The sequence below is a fragment of the Diceros bicornis genome, chromosome 13, assembly GCF_020826845.1.
Source record: "Diceros bicornis minor isolate mBicDic1 chromosome 13, mDicBic1.mat.cur, whole genome shotgun sequence".
NCBI lineage: Eukaryota > Metazoa > Chordata > Mammalia > Perissodactyla > Rhinocerotidae > Diceros > Diceros bicornis.
In genome coordinates, this window is record NC_080752.1 from 19,039,562 (window position 1) to 19,052,971 (window position 13,410).

At 42.6% G+C, this 13,410-nt stretch overlaps 1 protein-coding gene across 1 annotated transcript in view; it reads right to left on the bottom strand.

The window, feature by feature from the left end:
• Nucleotides 1-13,410, bottom strand: part of DAB1 (DAB adaptor protein 1) — a 277,882-nt gene that overhangs the window by 121,806 nt on the left and 142,666 nt on the right. The window contains exon 4 of the mRNA XM_058552526.1: nt 6,087-6,185. Within this exon, the coding sequence (XP_058408509.1) occupies nt 6,087-6,185 (99 nt within the window). The remainder of the gene's footprint in view (nt 1-6,086; nt 6,186-13,410) is intronic.

Genomic DNA, 13,410 nt, shown 5'->3' on the forward strand with positions numbered 1-13,410 from the left:
AAGGGGGGTGGGGAGGGGTAATAAAAACTTCCAAGAATTGTTGGGTGTCAAATGAGACAGGATCCACAAAAGCCTGCTATAAACCATACAGTCCTGCTCACAGGCCAGTTATTATCTAATCCAGTCTTGTGAGAGTCTTGTGTATTGTTTCAGTGGCTCCCAGGATGACAGGGATGTCACACAGACCTCCTGGTCCCAGCATCCTGCCCTACAGCCCCTTCATCATCCTCCTTGTCTCCCTCCCCAGCACCAGTTTCCCTTCCTCTACCTCCGCTGTTCTCCCCAAACCTCACTCAAAACATCCAGTTAGAACTGAAGGAAGTACAGTCCTACTTTTGAGGAGACACAAATAAGGTGACACCTGGTTTTCACTGAAGAATAAATTATTAAATCACCCCTGAAATTTAAGTGTAGCCATTGCATTTAAAACAGCATTACCCTCCATTATGAGGGACAATATTCAATCCCGGGCCACTCTTCCCTCTCCCCTGCTATGCCCTAGTTATTCTGTGTACATTTGCTGATTCTTAATCACTTAGCCAATTTATTTTTTGCGCAATAAGTATTACTGAGCACCTACTATGTGGGAATCATTGTGCTAACTGGATAGACAACAGTGATGAACAAAAAGATCCGGTCTTGTTCATCTGTGTGTTTGTAGAGGTGCTCAATAAATATTTCCTAAAGGGAAGAATGAATGAACACACATATCTTTCTCTTTTAGACATGTGTGCATTTAGAAATACAGTTTTCTCTTCCCTGACTTGCTTATCTGGTCCTCTCCAACTCACTCCTCCACTGCCAAGTCAGTGTGCTCTTTTCTGTGAAAACCTTCCTGAATATTCTAGGCAAAGCTTGGTCTCAAGCCCCTGAGTACTGACAACTCCATTCACACGTGTGTCTTAGCAGCTGTCAGTTCACTTTGTGACTCTAGTTTCACTGCCGGGCTGTGAACACCTCAGGGGCAAGGACCACGTCTTATTCACCTTTGTATCCCCAGGAAACAGAGCGTCACATGGCACAGAATAGGCATCCAATATGCTCTTGCCTGACCGTGTACTGTTATACTGCCAACATTCTACCCACAAGACAGTCCCAGTTGTAACTCCATCTTTTATATCTTCACTCAGGAAAGCTTATCAGAAGGAAACTGAATAATGGTGACAATAAGACGGGGATAATATTGAATCTGCTCTAATATATATAAAAGGAAATAATTTATAAAATTTGGTATTGCTATCCTCTGAATGTTTATGTCCCTCTCAAATTCATATGCTGAAATTCCAACCCTTGAGGTGATGGTATTAGGAGGTGGGGCCTTTGGGAGGTGAGTAGGTCATAACGGTGGAGCCCTCTTGAATGGGATTAGTTGCCTTATAAGAAGAGGCCCTAGAAAGCATCCTTGCCCCTCCCACCATGTGAGGACACAGCAAAAGGGTGCTGTGAGGAAGTGGGCTCTCATCAGACACTGAATCTGCTGGGGCCATGATCTCTGATTTCCCAGCCTCCAGAACTGTGAGAAATAAATGCTTGTTGTTTATAAGCAACCTAGTTTATGGTATTTTTGTTATAGCAGCCCAAATAGACTGAGACAGGTATGTTGTTAGTAGTAATATCTTACTAGCATCAAGGATTCTGGACCAGACTACCTGGGTTGAATCTCAGCTCTGCCACTTATTAGCTGCATGACTTACATTATTTGGACCTCAGTGTTCTCATCTACAAAACAGTGATAATAATAGCATCTACTTCATGGAACTGTTGCAATATACCTAGAATGGTGCACACAGCAGTGCCTGATCAGTGTCAGCTGAACCAAACGAACCAGCAAAATTCATACGTGATTGTGGCAACAAGATGTTGCATCATCTTGAAAAGGTGATGCAGACCACTGCCCTCTTCCTGAGAAACAGACTTATCTTTAGGGTCCTGCAATATTTATGATTTTTTATGGCATAAAATTATAATAATTCTATGGAATAAAATTATAAATGGGGAGAGAAGAGAGTCAATGAGTTTCCCTGGAAAGACACAGAATTTGGAGTTGGAAGGTCTGTTCTGAGTCTATGGCCAAGTCAGGGACACTCCCAGAATCTCAGTTTCTTTATCTGTGAAACGAAGATGACATGGCTCTTGCCTTGGTGTCCATTGGTCTAATCTGAGCATCTAGTAACTTACTGACATAAAACCATTACTACTCATAATTTGCTACCGCTCCTACTATTACTAATAACAATAAGTTTATATATGACATTTTCTGCATTTCCACTGATCTCTTTGATATATTAGCAATACCTAGGTATCTGAAAATATGAACAGCTTTTAATATTGATTTATTCCCTGAAACATGCTAATAATAAAACAAAATTTACTCATATCAAGATTGGAATCAAGAACACTTTGAAATTCAAGACAAGGTGTAAATTGCTGCAAAGGGTCTTTTTAATTGGGATCAAAACATTTTTGACAGCTTTTGGATTTTAAAATTCTAGCTATTGTCACGTTCTGCAAATGTTTCTTTTCTTAGTTTGCAAAAAAAAAATGTAGTCAAGCTTGAGCAGGAATACTTTAGATATGATAAACAAGGAAGATTTGTCATTCCAAATGACAAAGACCGTTTTCCATTTCTTTGAAAAGTAGGACAAATACTTCACTTAGACTCCTATCCTGCACAATTCAGTCAGTCCCCTGCTGGGCAATGACAAAGGTTTAGTAAACTGTTCCTGCTCATAATCTCCAGCAGAGGTTTTGAAAAACCTCCATTTAGCTGAAGATAAACCACATCAATGGGGATGACTTTAAGGGAGAAACAGAATCTTAAAACTAGTCTCAGTAATCAACTTAGACGTGACTTTGTTCAATAACTCATCCTCTACTTGACTCCCTTCCACAATTTCCTCATCATATGGTTGTTGCTTGAATACTCCTAGCGATGGTGAACTCATTTGCACAGAAGGTGGTCCATCTAACTGTTGAACAGCTGTGATTGGTAGAAAATTCTTACTCATAAACTAAAACTGCTTCTTAGAAACTTCTATCACCTGGTCTTGGTTCTAATCCTTGAGTCACACAGAAAAAGTCAGCTCCTAATTCTACTAGACAACGTTTTGGAGAAATGAACACTATAATATGGGGGTGCTCTGTCCCCTATTGTCTCTACTTCAGGCTTAGTTCAATCCTCTCCACCAGTTTTCCCCAGACTCCTGTTGAGGCGTATTAACAAGCTAAGGTTGTAGAAGCTGGATGCTACAGAGGCCTAATGTTAATCAAACAGAACTGGAGTAGACTAAGCACACACAAATCATTTAACTCTGCCTTCATCCTGATTCTCCACTAGGGATCTGACATTTTTTCCCACAAAGCCAAACGGCTTTGGGCTGAAATAATGATTTTACTGTTGTTCTCTTTGTATCCAGCTAAAGAATCAAAAACAGTGTCATAAAGTTTGGTGGTATCATTCTTTGTGGCCAGTCGAGTGACCCTTGAGGGAGGATTTAAACCACCTCTTCTCATCAGTTACAATTTGGTGATTACGACTTGAACTGTCTGTGCACAGCCTATTTGATGGTGGGGTACACGATGGAAGAACAAAGTCCCAAAACATGGCCCCGGGGACAAGATAAAGTGTCTGATACTCTGCCTCACTCCTGTCCCTTTGGTTATGCCAGTTGTCATGGTGATGGGCAGGCATGGAATTGGGAGGAGACTAGAGATGATGACATAATATTGGGGCATATGAATCATCGTGAAAGGCTTGACCCACATTACTTGGCTTCCTACCATAAACGATACCAAGGAATCAATAATATCTTCCACGTTTCTACAAGCCCAAAGCTCTCTGCCTCCCACGTATCACCCAGGAGCCCAGGAGGCCACATCTGTGTTGAGAAGCGTTGGTTGAGCATAGTCTCCAGTCTCCCAGCTGCCCTGGTCTCCCTCATCAGGATATTCTTTGATTTGCTTGTAATCTTTTTAAAATGTGAAGTTCAAAACTGAGCACAGGTCTCCAAACTATAGTCTGCCCAGGAAAAGGGAAAACTTCCCTGGCTTCCGAAACTCTATTTTTATTAGGGCAGGAGAGGCTTCCATTAGGCTCTTAATCTCGCTGCATTCAAGCTCCTTTACTACAGATGCTCTTGCCCTCGTTCTGAACTCCCTTCTACCAAGGCATCCCTAGGTAGGCCCATCTTTCTCTACACAGAGAGGTCAACTGCATTGATTTTTGACTCAGGCCTGAAGGCTAAATCCCAGTTCTGCTGCCTACACGCCGGGTGAACTTGGGAAAGTCACTTATCCTGAGAGAGAACAGGTATTGTGGTTAAGTAAAAAGACTCATGAGCCAAACTGCCTGGGTTCTAATCCTGTCTCCACCACCACTTACTTTCAGCAAGTTACATATACTTTTCCTTCCTCGATATCTTCAACTAGAAAATGGAGACAGGGTTGTTGGCAGGATTAAATGAGTTGGTACTCATCAAGGGCTTACAACAATGTCTGGCACATATTATGTGCTCGATGAAATAACTATTATTATTATCTCACAAGACTGTTGTGAGGACAAAACTGAATAATGTATATAAAGTGACTAATATGTACCTAGTAGATAGTAGTTACTCAATAAATGGGAGTTATTATTACTAGTGATTTTTTATTGTGGTAAAATATACATAACACAATTTTCTCATCATAACCATTTTAAGTGCACAGTTCAGTGGCATAAAGTACATTCACATTGTTGTGTAACCATAATAGCCATCCATCACTGGCACTGTTTTCCTCTTCCCAAACTTAAATTCTGTGCTCATTAAACACTAACCCTTCATCACCCCTCCCCCTAGGCCCTGGCAACTACCAGTCTACTTTCCATTTCTATGAACTTGACTCCTCCAGATACCTCATATAAGTGGAATCCTACAGAATTTGTCTTTTTGTGACTGGCTTATTTTACTTTGCATAATATCTTCAAGGTTCATTCATGTTGTAGCATATGTCAGAACTTCCTTCTTTTTTATTGCTCAATAATATTCCATTGTATGTAAAACCACATTTTGTTTATCCATTCATCCATTGATGGACACTTGGGGTGCTTCCACCTTTTGGCTATTTGGGAATAATGCTGCTATGAACATGGGTGTACCAATATCTGTTCTATTACTAGTTATTCAGGAGTAACTTTTCTTCAAGAAAACCCATTTTTACTGCTATCATCCTACTACCTATAGGGTATCCTAATATGAGTCACACAAAGGGGAGAAAATAATAATGCAAAATGACTCAATTTAAGTAAATTGGCTAGTTAAGTATTATTTATACAGTGCTTGATAAATTATCTTGTGAAGTTGAAAGGAGGTGGTATATGTGGAGGTATTTTACAGGCTGTAAAGCTCTGAATAAATAAAAGGAAAAATACGTCCATTTGACTCCCACTCTCTTGACAAAACAGATCATAGAAGGTTTTTCTGTTTTTCCCTTACCATCAACGAACAGGACAGACAATGTCAGGCAAGCCCTGGGGATAAATCTGGGAGATAATTCCCCCTGGGAGGTTGATGAAAACACAAATCAATTCTTTGGTGGGTTCAACAAACATTATCAGCCCTTACATTTCCTGGTCATACAGTGACAGATTTTTTTGAGATTGAAAACTCCATTTATTCTTTTTGATTACAGCAATTGCAAGGTGCCACAGGTTCAACTTAAGAGGGTCTGGACGCTCTGATCGAGTCAAAAGACCTCCATGTGTCTCCGGCTAGGACAGATGTCATTAAAGTTGCCAACGCACAAAGAAATTTAACTTAAACTGTCACATTACCCATCGCTCTTCAAAGCTCATCAATCTCCCATTAGATTACCAGAACTATGTGACACTTTTATCACAATTACACTATAAGAAACACGGTGCAGTCACACTGCAGCCAAGTCAGGGAAGAGCCTCCCTTTGATGGACGATCACAGTTGATCAAGTTTGTCAGTTGCTTTATGTGTTTTTATGCTTTTTTGATATTCCTGCCCAGAGAGTAGAGGCTTTTAAGGGCACACCTGTCAATGGATTCAATTTCACAATGCCATGTGATTCTTTTACTTACCCCTGTCTTCTCATCAAAGATTTTGATCCCTCCAAAGGAGATGGTTAAAAAGATTTTCTGTTTGTGTTCTCCTTTGGAACGAGCGCCAGCAACAACGCCCTGTTGAAAGGAAGGACATGGTTTTTACTTCAGTGTTTTCATTTGAAAATTCCCTCTGGTCCCAAAGGCATGTCAGATACCATCAACCAATGCTACCAATCATGCACACTCCTTTCCCTTCGCCCCTTCCACGTTTCCCTACCGGATGTGCTCGCGTCTTCTTGATGTTTTAGAGTAATATATATCCTAGCTCTTCTAACGTTGTATAAATAGGTATCTGAACATCAATTCATTTGACTAATCAAGATTTATAGAATGCCTTTGTGCCTAGATACTCGGCTCAGAATTGGTGATCCCCAGATAAACACCATATGGTCCTCTTATCAATATCTTTGCTGGGTTTTGTATTGGACATGATTTTAATCTATTCAATAAAGGTGTGCCACTGAATATATTCCTAATATGATTTTATTTTTATATTTCTCGAAAAAGTTTTCATATGAATCAATTTTAGAGATTAGAAAGAAAATAAAACTATTGCCAGGCTGCATGTCTCAGTTTTGTCTGGAAACATATGGTCACCATAGTTATATGCCTATGGTTTGCAATTTTTTCCCACAGACATTTGTATTTTCTCCTACCCTTTTCCCTAACCTTTCCGTGCTTTTGAGGAAAGTACTTATCAAATGCATTCCATTTATCAGGACTTTATTTCCCCACTTTTCCAAACTGTTTTATAAACCGAAGATGAGTCAATTAGAAGCTCAATGTCACAAAAGGTGGGGATGTTACTCTGCTCACTGCTCTGTCCCTAGTGCCCAGGACAGTCCCTGGAGGGCAGGAGGAACTCAGTAAATTACTGTTATATGACTACGCTATCCAGAGTCCCCCAAAGTTGATATGATTAAGTTAAGAGTTAAGACATGTGCTTTTTTAATTAGCCTCTGTGGTGGCCAGTGGCAGGTAAGCATGGGCTTCATATTAGGGTACAACTCAGAGGGTAAGGCCATGTCAGGGGTTTACCCTCCAGGACTGTTGCTGACTCTGCCTTAGGTGTGTCAAGGCTTCTAGCCCCTCATCACTGTGAGCCTCCAGAGAGGGCGAGATTAAGCCCAACTCTCCGCAGTTATGGCTCTGGGCTTTTAGGAGCAGAAAAGTCTAAAATAATAATTATTTCATATTTCCAGGAGATAAAAGTAGTTTGTGCTGTTCTCATAACAGCAAGTGCTCTACATCAGTCTCAGAGAATGGCCGGTGGTCGACAGTGTGGGAGATCAAGATTTGGCCACCCTGAAGTCTATCTCTTTACCTTGACTGTTTTCTCTGAGGGACATTTGACCTCCCCCACTAACTGCCTAAAGAATTTGACATAGTAACTCCTTCCTGGGACAGATCTTCTATCTGATGGCTGTAATATAATGTAAAATAGATGTTACAATAGAAAAGGCACCAACAAGCCCATCTTATGGGAAGTTCTGTCTCTCTGGTCACATTCTCTGGATGGCCCTGCGAGGAGTTGCCAGACAAACATTTACATTTATAAGGGAAATCTCCATTTGTCAAGGTGTCTCCCTCTCTGTATTAGGAAGAATAATATTAGGAAGAAAACCTCATTTCTAGAAACTTATCAATGTAGAAAGTAAGGCCTTAAATCTGCATAATAACCTTACTCTTGTTTACTGCGCTTCAGTGGTAATCTCCTATAACTGACTTCCCCCACCCCCAACATCCTCCTTCGTCCTTAGCTGAACATGGTATTTAAGACGAGAATTTCTGCTATTGTGTTGAGAAATGCAGTGTCCCTGCTTTCTCCCATGTATACATGTTATTAAACTTGGTATTATTTTCTCCTGCTAACCTGTCTTGTTAATGATTTGGCCAGCCATAAGAACCTTAAGGGAAAGGGCAGAGGGGGATTCTCCCTCTTCCCCTACAACAGCAATGGGTATGACCAGAAGGCAGAAGCAAGGGGCGTTCTCTGGAGGCTATTGGATTATCCTCCCTTTGGGTATTAGAAATATTCTGTGGAATCAGAATATCAGGATTATACTCCTGGTTCTCTGTGATCTTGGACAAATTACTAAATCTCTCAAGAGATTTCCACTTCCTCAAGTTCCTGTCTTGCATGCTGGGAGAATGAAATGAAAATCTGTGTCAAGTACCTAGCACAATGCCTGGCACACTGTAGTGATGTAATAAAAATTCATTTCTTCTAGTAAATGAATGACTGTCCCTTAAAGTTTGTGGTCCAGTTCCTGTGTGCGTACCTTATAGTAGGAAATTCACTCCCTCATGAGTCGCCCATTCGTTCTCAAGCATCTCTTACGCACTCACAGATGTACAGAATGTTAGAGCTAGAGAAAACCTTAAAACTAATTGGTCCAAATTTCGCAACTGACAAGATGAGAAAAATGATGCCCAGAAGGTTGGGTGGACAGTCTCGAGATGGTGCAGAGGGTTGGTAAAAAAAAAAAAAGCTGAGACTACAACTCCGCTGTCTAGACTGCGGTGCAGGAGCGGGTCCTATTCCTTTCCACTGTGTCCTCTTTCTAGCAGGCTGAAATCTCTTGCCGAAACTGACCCGGAGGGCACTCCCTCCTTCAGCCCCTCAGGGCTGCTACACTTTGACATAAGATGCCTCGTCCAATGCCTGCCCTCTAAAGAGTTAGAGAGAGTGACTCACCCCCAAAGCTAAGTCTTCTGTCTCTTTACCCGTCTCCCCCCATTCCAAGGTTTCTAGATTCCTCAGTGTGCTGCTTGCTTTCCCATGGATTCACTGTGGGGTGCTTTTCAGGACATGGAGGAATGGACAATGTATGTCTTTGCAATCCCAGAAGTAATTCTTATTTCTGTTCAGTGCCACCCTATCAGAGACACCTCCTCTGATCCCTTAAGCCAAGGTAACACCGGCTCCATGCCAAACTGCACCCAATCTTTTCTCCCTGCTTCACTGTTCCTCACGGCACTTTCTACCACCTGATGTATTATATATTCATTTGTTGACTGTCTGCCTTTGCTCAATAGAACAAAACCTCAATTACGCATGGGACTTTGTTTCATTTGTTCTATGTGCCCAGTACCCAGAACAGAGCTGGGCATAAAGCAGGCATTCACAAAGGTGAAATGACTTTCCCTCACTCAGGTAGCGGACAAGCCAGAATTCATACCTAGGAAAATTTGACTTTGAAATCTGTGTTCTTGGCTGGATTTGGAGTAAAATAACTTATGCTGCCACCCCTCCACACCCTCACCTTCAGCCTCAGGTATCCAGACATACTGAAAAGAGAGAACAAGAAGTAGCCCCGTCATAAATGGAAGGATTGGAAGGACTGGGTCCAAGAGGAGGGGTGCCCCTCCTCCTTGTTTCCTAGGTGAGAACATCACTGCACATGGTGGGGAAAGGGTTGCACCTTTGGTCAGGAAGACTAGCTTCAATGTCTCCATCTCCAAAACAGTCTCAACAGTCCCTGGCTCTTAGAACTACTGCAACATCAAATAGCAATAATTCCGGGCACACAGCAGTGCTGACTAGGTAATCCTATCCCCACCCCCCTTTGCTTCCTGGTTCTGAGTAGCTATCAAAAAGCTCCCTGGGAGAGGATGGCTACATATAAAAAGGGATGGAAAGAGAAACATGCATGTTCCAGGAGCATTTCTGCTTGGGGCTGCTGGTGGTAGCTTTGCATGACAAACGAGAGAGAGAAGGACTATCCACACAGTGCTATCTTTACGGAAATAAAACTCCAATTTTATCAAGCACGTTTCTCCTGTGGGACAGGACCCTGAGTCAAGCTCTGAAAGATTACACTAAGTCCAAGCAAGCCTGCCAACAGACCGCATGCCTCAGGGTCTCATCTCCTCACAAGATTATTCATTGCTATTACAAGAACTAACACAAGTCCAGGAGACAGCTCTGGTTGGGAAGTCATAAGATGTGGATGTAGCTGCCGCCCGGGCCTCTGTGTCAAATATTAGCCACCTGACCTAGTAAGTCACTGTTGGAAACCTGGAAATTAGAGAGTCAAACATTTCTTGGGTATCTACTACATGCTAGAAGTTATCTTACATGTCACAGAATGTAGCCCACATCACGATCCTGGGAAGTAACAATTCTCTCTCTCACTTGACATATAAGGAAACAATAAAGTCAGGGAGTCAAGTGACGTCCCCAAACCTCAAGGAACTAATAAGACATAGAGGGAATTCAGCAGTGATCTTTCAGATTCAAATACTGTGGTTCCTTCTGCTGTAATGATCTCTAACAGCCTTTTGGGAAGTGTAGATTAAAAAAAAAAAAAAAAAAAAAAAGACTACATAATATACTACAGATATGTCAAAAATATCCCGAAAATAGCTAAGTGGAACCACCAGCTCCCAGACTCAGGAGTAAAGAGGAACTCTAAAATGAGAATAATCATATTCCTTACCTTACAAAAGTATTGGGACATTGAAAGGAACTATGCACATACCACACTTAGCACTGTATGCAGCATGCAAGGAGAGCTCAATAAATAACAGTAACCATTATTACTGGTAGTCATGTTGATATTATTAAGCTACACCACGCGCTCTGCGAAATGATTGACACAGGCATCGTTCAGGGAGGCACACATAGGCAGTGTCTTGATGGAGGAACTGACACACAGAGAATGGGTCAGGCATGTCAGGCAGAATTAACAGGCTGCCCCATCCAGCTCAGGGGTTGCTGTGAGAACCAGATAAGATGATGCCCAGGAAAGGGCCTTGAGAAACCTCACCAGCATGGTGCATGCACATGGCGGGATGACTGTGATCTCATGGAAGAGGTAAAGCACATGTGTCAACACAACAGGCTTCAGGCATGAATGGGTGAAAAGCTAGAATGCTATTCCAGAAAGCTCCATGAACTAAACCTGGTCTCCAATCCCAGCCCTACTAGTTACCAACTATAGGATCTTCGGGAAAAAAACCTCATTTTAAGTTTCACTTTTCCCAGTTAAAAAGAGGAATACAAATATCTTTCTCCGCCCCGCTTAGTACCCAGATACTGGCCCCTGTGGACTGCATTCTCTGGTCTTCTGAGCTTCCTGCCCTCTGGCTTCCAGTTGGATCCCACCAATGCGAGACACTGGCAGGAGATCAGAGGGTGCAAGGAGAGAGAGGTGAGGGTATTTCCTCCCACCTCCTTCTCATCCTTCACCCTACTACATCTCTGGCAGTAGCTACATCTTTGCTTGGTGAGGGAGGGGACTTCCTCCTCAATCCTGCTCTCCCTAGGTTCCAGTAAATACACTCTTCCTGGGGTGGAAACAGCTTCCCACTGTTGCTCGTTTCTGGGAGCCTCACCAGCCCTTGTTTGCTACCTTAACCTTGTCCACCCTTCGTAAGTAGCTCCTTCATTAAAGTGTCCTCATCTCACCAAGCCAGGGTGGGCTCTGTTTCTTACAGGACCTGACTGACACATTCAGGGCTCTGTGATTAGCCCTCCAAGCACTGTCTTTGGGAGAGCTCACCCTCTACCATAGCTTCAACCACCACCATTGCCCAATGTCTCTGAAAGCTGACTACTTTGGAAGTCAATGACGTGTGGCTATTGGGTAGTAGCTTACTGGTAGGGGCTTAAAATCTAGTACCGGAATCAAGATAAATTAAATGCAGATACAAAACAATATAATTAAGCACTAAACTATTTCTTATTGAACACTGGGCATCTAGAGATTTAAGTTTGAATTCTGGGTTTATCACAGATTAAACAAAGGTTCTGGGGCAAATCCTTTACCTTCTATGAACTTCTTATACCTTATTTACAAAACAGGGAGGCTAGGGGCCAGCCCTGTGGGATAGTGGTTAAGTTTTTGGTTCCATTTTGGTGGCCCGGGGTTCACCAGTTCGGATCTGGGTGTGGACCTACTCACCACTCATCAAGCCATGCTGAGGTGGCGTCCCACATAGAAGAACTAGAATGACCTACAACTAGGATATACAACTATGCACCAGGGCTTTGGGGAGAAAATAGAAAAAAAGAGGAAGATTGGTAACAGATGTTAGCTCAGGGCCAATCTTCCTCAAAAACAAACAAACGAAAAACAAAAACAAAAAAAACCCAGGAAGGCTAATATCTATCTCACAAGATCAAAAGAGATAATATACGCGAAAGTGCTTTGTTGACTCTAAATTAAAATATGATGATGAGGGTGCTTTGCTAGTGGACAGGCAATCGCCCACTCACGTTCACAACATGAATCCCCTCTCATATTTCTATAATCCAAGAGAAAACTCGCTAAAACAGGAAAAGACACCAGTTTCACAGAGTCCAGCAAAGGAAAACAGAATTCTTTTTTCTTCTATGGCCTAACATGAACAAGTGGGCCTTTCTGCAAGGCTAAGAGGCATTTTGTACTTCTCTGTCTCTTCCTTTCCCGGGTAGGGGACCAAATGGAGAATCGATCATTTATGTTTCTGTGTTTCCTAGAGAAAAACCACTGGGAGCTGAAATGTCAACATTCTTTTCGGGAACTTGCAAATAATGAAACACAAATGTCTGGGAACCAAGAACCTCTCAACAAGTTTAGCACATCTGACAGGAGTGTGTTATCGTAGGACAAACTCTTAGGGCTTTGGGGACCTCACAGTTACGAGGGGTGACAGACAGAGCACTTCACTGCAAGTAACACACACGCACGCAAGGTCGACAGTCATCACCAGGCCTAGTCCAGCTAGGCTGGCCCAACGTCAATCCTGAGGGAGAACCTTAAGGTTCTCCCTTATAAGGCAGGCTGTCTCCTGCCTCATATCCACTTAGACCTCAACATTTCCACGAAGGCAGCTAGCCAATGAGGCGCTCCGTGAGAGATGCTTGGTGAATGGCTATCTACCTTTCTCCTCCTCAGCAGACTTGTGGCTCTGGGTGAGAACCAGGTCACTGGAGCTTTTCTTAATGTCTTTTAATTAATATTTGTCAGGAGCAAATATCCATTTGTCTGGCCTCATATTCAGTAAGGAGGAATTTTAGCAAGAATCAAGATCCTGGCCTTTACCCCCATCTTTGACTAGGGTCTCTTTGGGAAGGTAGGCGTGGCTCTATCTGATTGGGGAGTTTGGAGAGAAGCTGAGCACACGTGGCTCAGCCTCTTCTGGGTCCTCTCGATGCCATCTGCCCGCTGGTAGAGAGGATGCATTCTGCTCTGATTTCATGCATGAATCACAGGTTTTGCTCTGGGGCAGGGGAGGAGGTGAGGGACCACAGATGGTTGCAGTTATCCAACTCCCCCACAAACCAACTGGAATAGCCTGTCTCTTTAAGGAT